Here is a 17,106-nt window from a genome sequence, read left to right as displayed (position 1 = left end):
TTTTTTCTCCAGGCACTGGGCAAAGTAATTACTACTGGAAAATGTTTTATCATTTTTAGTCCAGTCTAAATCACTCGAATGGCAGTTTTACTGATATGTCAGTTCACACTGGACTAGTTTAACCTGGGGTTATTTTTTTTACAGATTTTTATAGAAGGTAAAAAGCTCTGTAAGCTTTACTTAGATGTGAACTTGCAGTCCATAAAAAGTTACTGATGTGATCGATTTGGATAGGACTTAAATTACAGAAGTCCTACAGTAATAATTACTTTATCCCATCTTCTGGTGTAAAATTAATTCTGACCAAATAGGGCTTAACTTGCTCGTTCAATTTAAATTTATGTAGCGTTCCCAAAATTGTCATTGTGTTATGACATCATGGAGGTGTGTTTAAGTGTTGGATGTGTGCCGCTGTCTAGATGGCTACTTTGACACCTGTGGTCTATAGGGGGCGCTCTCACTCCCTTGAACCCTCAGATTTGACTCCAGACACCAGGTAAAAGTCCAATATAAATTTATTCGGACAATAATAAAGTGCACAAAGCACCTACGCTCCACAATACTCATATAAATCACAATCCACTACAATAATCAATAACTAATCCTCCACAGTCCCAGACGCGTTGCCACCCTTCCACCCAGCTCAGCTCAGTGTTTGAGGATTTCCCACCGTCATTTAAAGTCCTTGACCCGGAAGTGTTTCTCCCTCTCTGTCCACGTGACTAGGAACACTTCCGGGTCAGATAAAAATCCTTTTTCTTCACCCCGGAAGCACGTCATTCCTCTTGTCCATGTGACTCAGACGTACTTCCGGGGTGTAGGGCAAATAATCTTTGTTCCTCCTTGCAGCGTCCTCTAGCAGCCCCCATGATATCCAGCAGGGCTGGGAATAAAAACTGCATTGTCCAGGATTCCATGCTGGCATTCGAGGCACCTCCATGCTGCAGGGAGGGCTCTACCTGGCAGCCTGGGGGTATTGGCCGGGATGAACGGCCGGCCATATATCACACACCCTAATGATAACATGGACAGGCATGCTCTTGTAATTTTAGTTCTGCATCTGATGTAGAAAATACAGAGGAGACATTGTCATGTCTACACAGTACCATGAGATTGTTCTTTGCCTATCTCCAACACACTTGTGACAGTATTACAATTCCAACAAAAGATAATGAACAAAATATCACAAGGCTATGATGTATAGTGTTCACCAAGGCAAAAAGGGGTGTGAGGCCACCACAAATAAGCAAGGAAGCTAACTGGTTTGGCCGTCAGAGGCTCACCTGAACTCAACCATGCCCCTAATACCACCTGCTGACTTCAGCTGGAGCAGATCCAAAATAGGGAGCTGATAAAACAACTAGAAAATGTACAAAATATATTACAAAAGCCGTACAAGAGGAGGAATGACCTTAAACCTATGCTTGTATAAAAAAAGGCAAACGGAAAATTTTGATAAATTAAGGATTTAACAAAAACAGAAGAATACAAAGTAAAGCTCAGTAGATACAAACTAAAGATGCCTCACAAGCCAAACCTAAATAAACAAGTTACCAAAATTAAATCCTATAAACATAATCCTTAAGACATAGCAAGAATTATCTGAAAACCACAAAATCTAATGACAATAAATAGCAATATTTATAAACACCACAGTAGATGAATGATCTCCTACTCTTGAGCCTTCTCAACATATGTTTATAGAACAGCTAGAGCTCAGGACCTCTGATGTCAGTTTGGCCCACCCACAGAGAACAAGGAAATGCAGAACATAACTGTAGAATTATAAATGATACCACAAAAAATAACATTAAGACATGAAAAAAAAACCATCCAAAACAACAACTAAACTGAAATGATTTGAACTACCGATAAAAGCTCTAGCAAAGTGTCACGTTGAGCCACTTCAAAAGAAGGGTCACTACTTCAACTTTAGGAAATAATAGGTAGGAAACATTTCTGATATACCTTTGTTTGCAGGAGTATTTGTTAACAGCCACATACTGTATTTCATAGTTTTCCAAGGAAAGTTTTAGCCCCCTGATGTTCATCCCATTTTGTAACCTGGGATATGGGACACATGGACTTATACATCTTGTGGTACCACTCACAGGATGTGACTTGTTCTCCTTTGGCTGTCAACGCCTTTAAGCATCTTTGGTCATTGAGGTAATTCTGCCAGCAATGCTTGATCTGATTTGTATTATGGAACCTTGCATCAAAGACAGCAGTATGGTACTTGGCCAGCTTTTCCTGAATGTTGTCTGGCATGCATCTTCAATTCCTAGGAAACAGACTATTAATAGATTAAAATACTAGAACAAAAACAACAATAAAACATAAAATACTCATAACTCCGAACAGATCCATAACATACAGTGAATCCGGAAAGTATTCACAGCGCATCACTTTTTCCACATTTTGTTACGTTACAGCCTTATTCCAAAATGGATTAAATTCATTTTTTTCCTCAGAATTCTACACACAACACCCCATAATGACAACGTGAAAAAAGTTTACTTGAGATTTTTGCAAATTTATTAAAAATAAAAAAACTGAGAAATCCCATGTACATAAGTATTCACAAGCCTTTGCTCAATACTTTGTCGATGCACCTTTGGCAGCAATTCCAGCCTCAAGTCTTCTTGAATATGATGCCACAAGCTTGGCACACCTATCCTTGGCCAGTTTTGCCCATTCCTCTTTGCAGCACCTCTCAAGCTCCATCAGGTTGGATGGGAAGCGTCGGTGCACAGCCATTTTAAGATCTCTCCAGAGATGTTCAATCGGATTCAAGTCTGGGCTCTGGCTGGGCTACTCAAGGACATTCACAGAGTTGTCCTGAAGCCACTCCTTTGATATCTTGGCTGTGTGCTTAGGGTCGTTGTCCTGCTGAAAGATGAACCGTCGCCCCAGTCTGAGGTCAAGAGCGCTCTGGAGCAGGTTTTCATCCAGGATGTCTCTGTACATTGCTGCAGTCATCTTTCTCCTTTATCCTGACTAGTCAGAGCTGTGTTGGGGCACACTAGGAGTGTCAAACTGATTTTTATTGAAGGACAAAAATAACACTCATATACCTAGAATATATCACCAAGCAAGTATGTAATTAGTACATAAGTTTAATATGTCACTGTGCTCTGTACAAAAAATATTTTATAAATCCACTCACATGTACAGCTAACGCAAGGCCAGATTTAGCACAGGGGCTCATCATTTAGAACTGCTAGGCAAGCATTAGAAGACAAGAAAGAGACAACTGCGAAAATGGGCATTGTACTATTTATGTGTGACAGAATCAGCATTACATTGGATCTTCTTGTCCTTGTTTGGAATGGTATCATTTACCTAAGTGGGACCTGCACTTGGAGAAAGGGTATAAAACCTTGGAACATTGCCCGGCACACCTTTGAAGCTGATGGACGGATGGGAGATAACGTCATCCGATCCTGAAAATCCTTCCAGCGCAGCGACGAAAATGGCAGACTGTATTCATTGAGATCCTACTTCGGTGAAACACCTTGTCATGGCTTCCCGTCTGTTATGCCATGTAAATCGTCATTAAAGAAAGCTAAGTTATTTTTTCTATGTGATTTCTTACCGCCATATCACCAAGGGAGAGATATCGCCTCTTTATAATATATCTATTTAGGTTCAGGTTATTTAAGACACCGCAATTAAAAAAAGAACTTATTCCAACCAGGGAGCTACTGCCCCCTAGAGGAAAACAAAGTGCAGTCATATTTTCTTTACAGATGAGAAACTCCCTGATTATTTGAATATTCTGCTTCACATCTCCTGTCTTTATCGGGTGTTCTTTAGTTTGATATTGTAGGAGGTTAGGAAAGTGGAACAGAAACCAGCATTCATGAAAAAAATTGCGATAGCTGAGTTAGAGCGGCAGTCTGGACACAGTCGTGAATTTGTAGCTAAATCAAAGTATACCCATTTACACGTACATTAAGATATGTCGTGATTGAGCACATAGTTGTAAATGTGCTAATGATAGATCATGCAAACAGACCTCATTTGGGGTTGGTCAGTAATGGAGATCAATGATATTTAACATAAGTGGGAGTGCAGATGCATTTTCTCTCCACATACAACAATTGCGTCAGCGGAAAAGAGAAGAACACCATGTTGGGCAGTATCAGCCGTCACATATCTGCGAAAGGGTGGCCAGCACTGACTCCTAAGCTGCATGAAAAAGTGAAAGGAGTGGCAGCTGTAACGTGTGTGAAATCGAGATACCATCTTCTTCCTGAGACTGTAACATCTTTAGCATCATGTTAAAATGCTAAAGTTCTTTATGGCAGTGTGACATGTCACCTTGCTTTCGCTTTTTCTTGCTGGGTCATTATGAGCAACCAGTTTCCATTCTAGCTACAGATTAGTAGCTACGGTGTGCTGTGCTGCTCAGACACTGGGTGTAAATGAAAATCATATATGGATCTATATATAAAAAAGTATAACCCTAAATTAGAAAAGTTTGAATGGTATGGAAAATGCAAATTAAAAAAAAATGCTGTGATTATTAAATGTACTTTGACTTTTATTTCATTGCAGACAGTATGAACCCAAGATATTTCATGTTTTGTCTGGTCAACTTCATTTCATTTGTTAATATAAATCCATTTCTGCATTTCAGGCCTGCAACACATTCCAACAAAAAGTTGGGATGGGAGCAAATTAGGGCCAGTGATGAGGTGAAATAATGAAATAATGATATGATTTCAAACAGGCGATGTCAGCAGGTGATTGTAATCCTGATTTGGTATCCTCGAAAGGCTGGGTCTTTGAGGAGCAAAGATGGGTTGAAGATCTCCAGTTTGTCAACAAATGTGAAAAAATGATTGAAATGTTCAAAAACAATGTTCCTCAAAGAAAGATTGGAAAGGATTTGCATAAGTCTTCCTCTACGGTGTATAATATCATGAAATGACTCAAGGAATCCGGAAGAATTTCAGTGGGTAAAGGGCAAGGATGCAAACTGAACACTCATGATCTCTGATCCCTCAGACGGTAGGCACAGCATCAAGAACTGTCACACATTAATAGCTGATATCAACACATGGGATTACAAGGTAAACCTTTGTCAAGCTGCACTACAATACAAAGTTATGTTCACAAATGCCACTTCAGACTTTACTGTGAAAAAAAGAAGCCTTATGTTAACCACATCCAGAAGTGGCATCAACTTCTCTGGACTTGCAGAAATCCTGGATGGACCATCACATGGTAGAAACAAATTTGTATTGTAGTCAGACGAATCAGTATTCCAGCTCTTTTTTGGAAGAAATGGACAGCATGTGCTTCAGACCAAAGACAAAAAGGACCATCCAGACTGTGATCAGCAACAAGACCAAAAGCCTGCAGGGTCTGTCATGGTATGGGGTCATGTCAATGCCCTTGGCAAAGGTCATTTATACTTCTAAGATGGCAGCATTAACGCAGAAAAGTACATTGAGGTTTTAGAGCAACATACAGTATGCTGCCTTCAAGATGACATCTTTTCCAGGGACGTCCATGTATTTTTCAACCAGACAATGCAAACCCACATTGTGCAGACATCACAAGGGTATGGCTGTGGAAGAAGAGGGTCCTGGTACTGGACTGGCCTGCCTGAGTCCTCACCTGTCCCCAGTAGAGAATGTGGGGAGAATTTTGAAATGAAAAATGCGACAACGACGACCTTGTACTGTTGCACACCTCAAGATGTGTTTGCATGAAGAATGGGACAAAATAACACGTAAAAACGCTTCATCGCTTGGTATCCTCAGTGAATAAACATCTTTGAAGTGTGAGAAGGAATGGCGATATTACAACGTGGTGAATGCTTTACTGTCCTGACTTTTTTTGGAATGTGTTGCAGACCTTAAATGCAGGAGTGGATGTCTATTAGGAAAAGAATTTAAATTGACCAGACAAAACATGAAATGTCTTGGGTTCACACTGTTTGCAATGAAATAAAAGTCAAAGTACATTTAAGAATCACTGCTTATTGTTTTTAATTTGGATTTTCCATTTCATCCAAACTTTGTCTGATTTGGGGTAGTGTATTAAAGAGGGTCTTTGAGAAAACTAATAGCCATTGTGGGCTGTGTGTAACATGTTTTGAAAACTGATGAAGTGGACCACTTTGAAAATGTCTAAGGGCTGGATCTGGACCATGGGCCTTGAGTTTGAAACCCCTGAGCTACACAGTCACAGGCCTACAAGGAGTACAGCAGGGGGTTTAGTGCCCTACACTATAGGGTGCCTATATAAGGATCAGTTAGGAGTGATGCTGTCAGTTTGAAGAATACTGAAGAAAGATTAAGACTTGTGAGATTCAGAATGTATTTTCATTTCATGCTTAGGAAGGGAGAAGCAGACGTGATCTTTCTTAGCAGACAAATGCTGGAGAAGCATGAACTGAATAGAAATATTCCTCATTATATATCCGTAGATCTGGATGAGGGGCCATGAATTGTAGTCAGGTGAGCATTGAGAAAGTTAGGTGTGCATAAATGGCTTGTGTCTTTTGGGATGTCAAAGTACGAGGTGTTTAGGACAGCAGATAACGATAATGGAATTTCTGAAGTGAAGGCTGGGTTAGTGTCAAGAGTCTGTTCTGAATTCATTGCTCGTTATAGTAGAGATGGAGGCGTTGACCAGAGAGGTAGGTGAAGTATTGGCTTGTCTCATCCTTTAATGATATAATTGTATGTTTTTGTAGTCTTTGTTTTGACAGCTTGACTGTTATGGCAACAGTGAGAATAACTGGCATTTATTCTGAGAGGTGCTGTCAGTAATTAAGCCAGTCTGTGGTCGACCAACTCAAATTATCCTTTAAATTGGGTTGATTTAACTAGGGGGCAATTACTTTTTCACCCAGTGCCAGTCAGTGTAAAACCTTTTTCATTTGATAAATGAAATAAGTGAAAAATATGTTATTTGTTCATTTGGGTTTCCTTTTATCTAACATAACATTTTAGATGAAGACATTGAAGCATTCCACATTAAAAATGTTTAATTATAGAGGAAACCAGGAATGGGGGCAAATATTTTTTTTACAGAATTGTAGAATCTGTTGAAAGTTCAAACGCACTTTCACTTTGTGTAAAGCACACAGCAGAGGGCATTTAATTATATACATTTGGAAATGTAAAGGTGCTCATGACCACAGACCAGTGGCACTTACGTCTCATGTCATGAAGAACTTAGAGAGGCTGGTCCTGGGCTATATGAGTCCTCTTGTGGTAGACCACCTGGACCCTCTGCAGTTTGCCTGTCAAACTAGAACTGGATTGGAGGATGTGATTATCTATCTGCTTCACAAGGCTTATTGTCACCTGGACAAAGCTGGCGGCACTGTGATGATTATGTTTTTTTTATTTCTCCTGTGCCTTCAGTACCATCCAGTCATCCTTGTGTTGTGATATGAGATTTTGCATACAAGTTGATAAATATTTTGTATGTCTTTATTTGTAATTTAGGCAAAGCAATGTAATATTAGTGTTACATTAGTGAGAAGCATTCATGTTTACAACCCCCTCCCTCCCACTCCCCACCACCACCACAACTGAGTCTCCTTGAATTTTACGACAGAGTTGGGGGGAAGTGCCTTAACAAGTTTGGCTAAAGTTTCTCTGAAGTCTCTCAGAGGAAAGTCAGGCTGCCTAACTGCCAAGCCTTACCTTAACCCATGGTTTGGGGGCAGGTGTGAAGATGTTCTATCCCCCATTGGTTTGAAGTATGGCTGTTTGGAACTGGCTTGTATCAGAAGCCTTTAAGTACCATGACACCCTATTGGCTCTATGGGTTGGACAGAAGATCTATAAATTTGCTCAATCCCTCACTCTCTTTCTCTTACCAAACTGATGCATGAACTGAAAAGGACAACGCAACGAAGAGCACAGCTCGGCAGCCATATTGAGACAGGCATGCGGCCTGTTCTGAAGAAAGCTGACCACCAATGATGCCTTAACTAGAGACATTTTAAGTAACTAACAAGTCTGTGTGCCGCCTGAAACTACACATCAACATTTAATCAGGTTGTATGGTTGCCAATATTCAAATGTACTTTGCATATTGTTATTATTTATGAATATTATCAATAATACATTGTTTAAATTATAACTAAACTCCTGCTTGTCTTTTACTACACCTAATTGCCTGAGGTTATAGATGTAGAAGGGAAGGTGGGTAGAAAGTATCTCTTATATATATTTTTTTTTTGGTTCGTCCTGCTTCCACTTCAAAACCTTAAAAATGATCATGAACACAGTTGAGAATACAACTCTTCTCTAGCATTTGCTTCCATGGGTGTACAGATAACTCAACCTCCTGGCCACAGACCATACTGTTTTAAAGTATACGGGCAAATTTATCACCAAATCTCTCCACTATACCCTAACACTTCTACCTCTCCAGGATATGGACAGTTGTATGTTTTTGACACAGCGCAAGCTACTGATACAATGCCCCGACATTGCAGTGATTTTCGTCGGAGAAGATGGCGAAACGCCTGCCGAAAGGGACATTTGCATCTATCCCATAGGCAACTCCTGTAAACAGATTTCCACGCTCAATATGAATTGCGATCCTATGGTTTACCCACTTTTATTCCCTTACGGAGACATTGGCTGGCACAAAGATTTACAACATGTTCCTGATAAAAGAACTGCCAAGCAAATAAGGCTTACTCAATGCCAATTTTACATGTACAGATTAGCAATGAGAAATACATTTAGTATTTTGCACTCCAGCGGCAAACTATTCCAACAGTACATCGTAGATGCTTATGTTAAACCAGGGGACGCGCGTCTCAACTGTCTGTGAGAACTGAGGCATTCTGACAAAGGCTACATATTAATAATACAATAGGGGAAAGTATAGAGTAAAATATTACTCTACCGAGACAAAACACCCTGTTAAGGGACAAACACAGAAATATGAAGGTGGATGAGCCTGTGGTGTCCTGGATAATGGACCCTCTGTCAGGCAGACCGCAGATTGTAAGACACAAGGACTGTGTCTTTGAGCAACACTGGAGCACCACAAGGAACGGTCCTGTCTGCTTTTTTCTTCACTCTGTACAACTCCGACTATAAATTTAACACCAGGTCATGTCACTTTCAGAAATTCTGAGATGATTCTGCACTTTTGGGGTGTATTGATAAAGGGGGATGAGGCAGAGGAGAGGAGTCAGGGGGAGAACTTTGTGTCTTGGTGCAAAGAGAATACCTAGGGGTAAACATTACAAGTAAAAATAAAGCTTTTTATCAGCAAAATTTTGCTGTCTGTATGAAAATAATTAAGCAAGACGTGCATAGATGGTCTACCTTCCATCTCACATTAGCTGGAAGAATTGTCATTGTTAAGATGAATATCCTTCCTAAGATTCGTTTTTATTTCAAAACATTCCAATATACATCAATAAATCATTTTTTAAGAAATTAAATTCAACCATAGCCTCATTTATTTGGAATTCAAAACATCCACGTATCCAAAAGGTGACTCTACAATGACCTAAAGCAGAAGGTGGCATGGCTCTACCTAAATTTCAATTTCATTACTGGGCAGCAAACATACAAGCTATAAAAACCTGGACATGAACACAAATGGATGAACAGACACAGGCTTGGTCCGCAATAGAAATAAAATCCTGCAGTACTTCTTTATATTCCTTGCTTTGTACCCCAATAAATACAACTCATTGCCAATATACTAACAACCCAATTGTGCTTCACTCACTCAGAATATGGAACCAATGTAGGAAGCACTTCAAGATAGAGAAGCTTTTATCTGTGGCACCTCTGCACTAGAACCACCTCTTTCTACCTTCACAAATGTACACAGTTTTTAATATCTGGAAAACATTTGGGTTTAAATCACTTAGAGATCTGTACATAGACAACCACTTTGCATCCTATGAACAATTACACTCCAAATATAACTTTCCAGCAACACATTTCTTTCACTACCTTCAAATTAGAAACTTTGTTAAACAGAACCTGCCCAATTTTCCTCACTTCCTACCTCCCTTTATGCCAGAAAAAATATTGGTCAGTCTTGAGGACTCAGACAGCATTTCTGTAATATATAAAACTATTTTACAGTCCCTCCGTTTCAAAGATCTCAGAGGACAGTGGGAAAAGGATCTCAAACTCAACATCTCAGAAAAGGAGTGGAAAGCAGCAATGCACAGAATTCACTTGAGCTCCATATGCGCAAAGCATACAATTATTCAACTTAAAATGATATATCAAGCACATCCGTCTCGTTTAAAATTGTCCAAAATGTTTCCAGGGAAAAAAATCCAACCTGTGAACGTTGCAATCAAGTTCCAGCCTCACTGGATCACATGTTTTAGACCTGCGCCAAATTAACATCATTTTGGACCAAAATCTTTAAATGCTTTTCAGACAGCCTTGAGGTCACAATCCCTCTTAATCCATTGACAGCTGTGTTTGGTGGGCTCACAGAGGGGCTTAAAGTGGAGAAGGACAAACAAACTGTGATGGCCTTTACTACACTTTTGGCACGCAAACTTGTCCTGCGTAACTGGAAGAATCCTAACTCTCCCCTTTTAAGTCAGTGGGTGTCTGATGTTATATACGATTTGAAACTGTAAAAAATCAAATTCTCACTTAGAGGATCTGTGTAGAACTTCTTAAAAACCTGGCAGAATCTAATCAATAACATTTTAGAATAAGCATTTAAAATGAGGAAACAGATGATCTCTCCTCTTTCTTATTCTATCTTTTTTATTCATTTATCTATTTACTTTTTTTTTTTACTAGTTTGAAGTTTTACTCTGCTGGCCTAGCTCTCTTTCTCATGGGTGGGGGTTGATTTGTTTCTAACCTAGTTTTGTTAAACTTGTCTTACTTGTATGGAATGTTATTTGATTTTAATAAAATGCAAAAAAAAAAAGAGAATTGTCTGTAACTTGACATTAGGAAAATAAAAGAAATGGTTATTGACTTTCACTACACTAAAGAGCCCCTGTGTCCGGTCATTGTTCAGGATATACTGTAGATGTAGAAATGACACACTCCTACAAGTATTTGGGGTTCCACATTAATGACAGGTTGGACTGGTCTTGGAACACAGAGGAACTATAGAAGAAAGGGCAGAACAAGCTCTTTGTCCTTAGGAGACTGTGCTCCTTTAATATGGCAGTGACATCCAGAACATTTTCCATAACTCTGTGATGGCCAGTGGGATTTTCTATGCTGTAGTGTGCTGGGCTGGTAACATCACTTCAAGAGCGGCCCACCGAATCAACAAGCTAATTAAAAGGGCAGGCTCAGTTATGGGACACACTCTGGGCCCCCTGGAGGTCGTAGCAAAGGAGAGAATGAAAACAAAACTGCAATGCTGCACATCCTCTCTCTGATACACCAACACTGAGGACTTTCAGCCAACAACGTATTCAGCTGAATTGTGTCAAGAAACACTTCTTCCCTTTATACAAACGGCAGTACGCCTGCATAGTGCCTCACTGAAACACAAGCCAAAAGTTTTCTTTGTTTTCTTTTTTATATCTTTTTCCTTTTTAGTCATTCTGGTGTGTATTCAGAACATAGTCAGTCAGTCAGTCAGTCAGTCAGTCAGTCAGTCAGTCAGTCTATCTATCATATACTATTTATTTATCAGTCTATTTATGTATTTATTCATTTAAAGAACTTTTGTAAAAAGCAAAATTTCCTTTTTTTTTGAAGCAACCATTTTAGATTTTACTCCTGTTTAGTTCTTCTATTTAACAAGTTAATATTTGCTTGTAAATGCTAATGATAATATACTTCAGCAGCAGACAAGTAACACACATTCTTGACATATGTACATTTGTGACTTTTTTCTGCTGTTGTATACCTATCTATCTATCTATCTATCTATCTATCTATCTATCTATCTATCTATCTATCTATCTATCTATCTATCTATCTATCTATCTATCTATCTATCTATCTGTCTGTCTGTCTGTCTGTCTGTCTGTCTGTCTGTCTGTCTGTCTGTCTGTCTGTCTCCATGCTTTATCTCTTCCTCGTGATGATGTAGCACCCCAAGTTTTTTTTCTGCCTTTCCCTCAATTCTGCCGTAATAGTCTCCCACCTCTTCCCTGAGTTGGAATGATTGAATTTGAGAATGTAAGTGTGCACACATCAGGAGAAAGGTGCATACAAGGAGTTTGCCTCTTCCTTTATTGTCTCCATCCAGCGTAAGCCACTAGCGAGTCACATAAAATCAGAGAGAAACTGTTTCACAGACAATGTTAAACTGAACTGCAGTAAAAGTGCTGTCACTACACTTAATGGCATAATGAAATTCAGATCACGCAACCAACAGTCTGAATAGATAGAAAATGACAGCCATTTTACCAACATGTGAAAGAACATCATTGTAATGGACTTTTAAGTCAAAATCTTCCTGGATGTTTCCTTTCTTTTTTCAATCTGTTTTTTTCAGTCCAGGGTCACAGGGTATCGTGAACTAGGAGTTCCAAAGTATGTAAGTCACATGAAGCTCTTCCAGTAGTGCCCTTTAGAGGAGTAAAACTGTTAAAACTCTGTTAATAATTGGGCAAATACAGGAAACCTGTAAATAAAATATTTATTGCCCCAAATCAATCAGTAACTAGAATAAAGCTTCTTGAAGCACGAAGGCAAAAAGCAGCCACCTAAACTCAAAGGCAATTCAAAGCAAACACAGTCCTAAAATGAAATGCAGACAATAGTCGAAAAAAAATGAGCAGAAGGTCAAAAAATCCACAATCATAAACGTAGAAAGCAATGAGAAACACAAGAACTCTCTGACTCCAGAGTGCATTCTCTATGAAATGCCATGAACTAGGGGAGACCCTCTAGATTTATAGGATGGAGGGCAGCTCCTGGTGACGATTGACACCTGGTTTTTCCTCAAATCTCATGAAACTTAACACAGGCATTGAGACACAGACAAAATAAAATACAAGGAAAAATACAAATAAACAGAAACAAAATGAATACCAATAAATGAATCAAAAATGAACAAAGAAGACATAAAAGAATGATTTGAACTCCAGCCAGGGGAGGAACCGTAGTCGAAACATGACATGGAGACCCGCAGCCTATCCTCTGGGCATAAAGAACGAGCCAACTATGAAGGGGTGCCAGAGGTGGCTCTGAGGCAAAGGACCTATGCTGGTATCGGGAAGGTGGGTGGTTCAAATCTCAGTACTGCCAGAAGGGATCTTACTCTGGTGGGCTCTTGATCAAGGTCCTTAACCTGATAATTGCTCCTGGGGTGCTGTACCAATGCTGACCCTGTGCTCTGACCCCAAAAGCTCATGTGAAAAAAGACAATTTCCCTTCAGGGATTACTACATAATCATCATGTTTGCTCACTCACGTATATTCAGTCATCTTGTGGTCAATTTAGAGTCGCCAATCAATGTGACCTGCCCAGTTCAGCAATGCAAGAAACACCAAATCAACCTTATTCGCTTGTCTTTGAAGGATAATTTTATGTACCTATAAAACTTACAGTATTTCAGTCGTAAGCTCCTGGTATGGCCTTTAGGTGGTGCGCTCAAGCTGACTTTGGACCCAAAAATGCCAAGGAGTTCAAAATTCATGAAAGAGGTGTTAGAAACTTACAGTATAATCTACAACAGGTCTGTTAGGATTGTAGCATTGACTCATTCGATTTACCTTTCTCTATGTTTTTCCTTTGAACACTGCCTTCTTTGTTACGATTGTGTGTTTCTTTATTTTATTTCGTTTTCTAGCGATATTCCTGCACTTAAAACTGTGGTTATTATGGTTATTAATAATTATGGTTTTTACAGTTGCAATGTTATTTCCTTGATTTGGCTTTGTTTTAAAGTCGATAAGTATTGATGTCTTTTTCCAGAGCCATCTTGGTTTTCGTAAGTGCTGCTGTTTTCTGGTGCCGATTCTGAAATGTTTTTAAGGGTTTAGTATGTTACTGTGCAATGTGTGATGTCACTGTTGTGACGACATAAAAGGTCAGTTTCGGATAGGCGATTCTGGGTCATCTGATTTTGGATTACATTAGATATTTGGTTTCTTGGTATAATGACTATTCTGTGTTTTGAAGCACAGGTTTTATTTTAGGATTGGTGAACAGATCTACTTGAATTTGTGGTTATGGACTTGGCTTGTTATTTGACTCACGTTTACCGTCCTGGGTCTTTTTTAATCGATGTGCTCTGCAGAACATTATTTTATTACCAGTAACTGGGCACTTCATGATAACATATAGTGAATCCACTTGACTTGAGCATTCCAAGTTTTCCTCCTCTTTCTCTGTACGTTTAAAATTCGTTTGCTCACAGGTTGATACGCTTGCTGCTTCCTGAGCAGCTCTTCTTCTCTCCACCCTAGCGGCCTGCATCTTCTATTCTTTCGTCATCATCTTTTTGCATTAAAACATATAAAAGTTAGTGTTTGTGTTGCAATTACTTAGTATGTTTTCTTTAATTTTTCACTTAAGTCTTCAATCTTCCTCAAGAATGATTTAAGATATGAAGAGGTAGGGGAAGTGATGTTGAAGGTAGTAGGGATGAGAACGGCGCCCATATGCATGATCTGCACGACTGCCCTGCTGGCCACTGCTGAGAGTTGATTCTACAATGAAATAAAATAAAAATAAAAAGAAGAATAACCTTGGAGGTCAATCATCACCACGAAAGTGGACACCTGACGTCACATAGTATATGTGTACTAAATTTCAGGTCAATAGGTCAAACGGTTTGTGAGCTACAGGGGATTTAAAATCCTGGACAGACAAATGAACAGCCACGGTAGCGTATTATATATAAGATGTATTAACATATGTTTATATGTTTTACTGCTTTTGTTGTCTTTGAATTTTTGTTTTTCATACCTGATGTTATTTTGTTGATTTGTTTTTATAATTGGTAAATTGTGTACTGTCTTCTTTAGTTTGCCTGTTCCCTGTTTTGTGGGAGGTACCCTGAGAAGTTGGGTACCACCTGACTTCACCACTCCTGAGCCCTCCCTCTGGCTATTTAAGTCAGCGGGGAAGGCTCAGGAGTAGGACATCATTGTGTTTGTGTAGAGTGTTTGTAAGTATTGGTATTTCTGTTGGATTCTCTGTTTTTGTAAATTGCTTTCAGCTCTTGTTCTTTTAATTTTGTTTTCAGATTTTGTTTTTTATTCACTTTGGATTACCTTTTAGGTGTCTCCTCTTTTGCTCTTTTGAGTATTCTTCTGTATTCTTCCATTTTTCTGTAAATAAATCCTTTGCTGTTTTGTGCACAAGCCCGGGGTTTACGGGGCAGCCACCTCTTTGTGTGACTTTTTGTTATATTTGGGATCATTTCTTTATATTTTGAACTATTAAGACAGTTTTGCCCACTTTGAACCTAGCTAGGTTAATTTCAGCCCCAGCATGCATCATAACCATGAGTATCTGGTAGCTCATATTTGAGCGCCATTTAGTAAGAGAATAAAATAAAAAGGCACAAGGATATAAAAGAATATAAAACACTGTATAATCCATCAAGTGCCACAAAGAAAACATAGTCTGGTGTCAGGCTATCAAAACATTTCCAGTGCAAAGATACATCATAGAATAATAAGTGTAAAAGGATACAAACATATAAAAGAAAAAAAATAATAAATCAATCTGAACCTTCTTACTCTTTCCTTCCTGAAATATGGTCAAGGACAAAAAGATTCCAAACTGAAGAGAAATGATATACAAAATAAAAATAACCCAATTGCTGCCTCACCAGCCCAGATCAAAGGCCCAACTTCATGTACTGCACCATGTTCAGTCCTAGAGGAGCAATCAGAAGATCACTAGCAGGCGAACAGATGAAAAAGCATGATCTTTAGTAGCATGTTACTTGCCTGTGGGATTTCTATCGCCAGATGATGTCCATGTTCGCAACGCTGAGTCCCTGAAGCAGGAAGGAACTCCTAAATCAGGGGGTTCAATCTTGGGGTGTATGCACAAGCAAACACACATACTACTCCGCCAGTCAGGTTACTCTCCTTAACTCCACACAGGTAACTTATCCTGCAATTTCTCTGGGCTGTCAACTTACTACCACTCACTTTACTCTTCCCAGAATTCCAAAACAATGCTTCCACCCTTGGAAACATGCACAGCCCGACCATATCCTTCTAAAGTGAGACCTCGTGCAGCAACCCAGCAGCTATAACCTGGAGAGCAAATCTGCACCCAGTACTCCAGATGAGGCCTCACCAGTGTGTTATAAAGCTTGAGCAGAACCTCCTGGACTTGTACTCCACACATCAAGGCGCTATATAACCTGATATTCTGTTAGCCCTCTTAATGACTTCTGAACACTGTCTGGAGGTTGATAATGTGAAGTCCACTACAACTCCTAGGTGGTTCTCATAAGGTGTTCTTTCAATTTTCAGACATCCTACTGTGTATTCAAACATTACATTTTTACCTCCTACATGTAATACTTTACATTTACTGATATTAATTTTCTTCTGCCACAAATCTGTTCAAGCCTGTATGCTGTCCAAGTCTCTCTATGATGATTCAATGGATTCTTGATTATCTGCCAATCCATCCATCTTGGTATTATCTGCAAACTTAGCCAGCTTGTTACTTATACATCTATACAAGTCATTTATACGTATTAAAAATTGCAGTAGGGTGGCAGGGTGGCGCAGTGGGTAGCGCTACTGCCTCGCAGTTAGGAGACCCGGGTCCGCTTCCCGGGTCCTCCCTGTGTGGAGTTTGCATGTTCTCCCCATGTCTGTGTGGGTGTCCTCCCACAGTCCAAAGACATGCAAGTTAGGTGCATTGACGATCCTAAATTGTCCCTAGTGTGTGTTTGGTGTGTGTTGTGGAATACAGCGACCCAGACACAGACAGGCAGACACGTTTCCAGCCATCACCACACGTTTATTTACACTATATACAATACACGTCTCTAAGTGTACCAAATCACAAACCCCCACAGTCTCCCAAAGTCCAGGCTCCTTCACTAGCCTCTTCTCTTTCTCTCTCTTCACACACTCCAGGCCTCTCCTTGCCGCCTCCTCTCCAACCTCGTCTACCTCCTCACCCGACTCCAGCCTTGATTGAAGGGAGGCGGCCCTTTAAATA

The 17,106-nt window shown here is 39.6% G+C and overlaps 2 protein-coding genes across 7 annotated transcripts in view; one reads left to right on the top strand and one right to left on the bottom strand.

The window, feature by feature from the left end:
* Positions 1 to 17,106, top strand: part of ppfia4 (PTPRF interacting protein alpha 4) — a 505,408-nt gene that overhangs the window by 18,838 nt on the left and 469,464 nt on the right. The gene's annotated exons all lie outside the window — the stretch shown is intronic.
* On the bottom strand, positions 2,011 to 2,271 carry LOC114647829 (cytochrome c oxidase subunit 6B1-like). The gene has a single exon (XM_051924530.1). The coding sequence runs from the start codon at positions 2,269 to 2,271 to the stop codon at positions 2,011 to 2,013; it is 261 nt and encodes an 86-aa protein (XP_051780490.1).

The sequence above is a fragment of the Erpetoichthys calabaricus genome, chromosome 3, assembly GCF_900747795.2.
Source record: "Erpetoichthys calabaricus chromosome 3, fErpCal1.3, whole genome shotgun sequence".
NCBI classification, from domain to species: Eukaryota; Metazoa; Chordata; class Cladistia; order Polypteriformes; family Polypteridae; genus Erpetoichthys; species Erpetoichthys calabaricus.
This window is presented reverse-complemented; position numbering and strand designations above follow the sequence as displayed.

Coding starts and splice junctions, on each gene's coding strand:
- LOC114647829 (XM_051924530.1), bottom strand. CDS start 2,271: ATGCCAGACAACATTCAGGAAAAGCTGGCCAAGTACCATACTGCTGTC.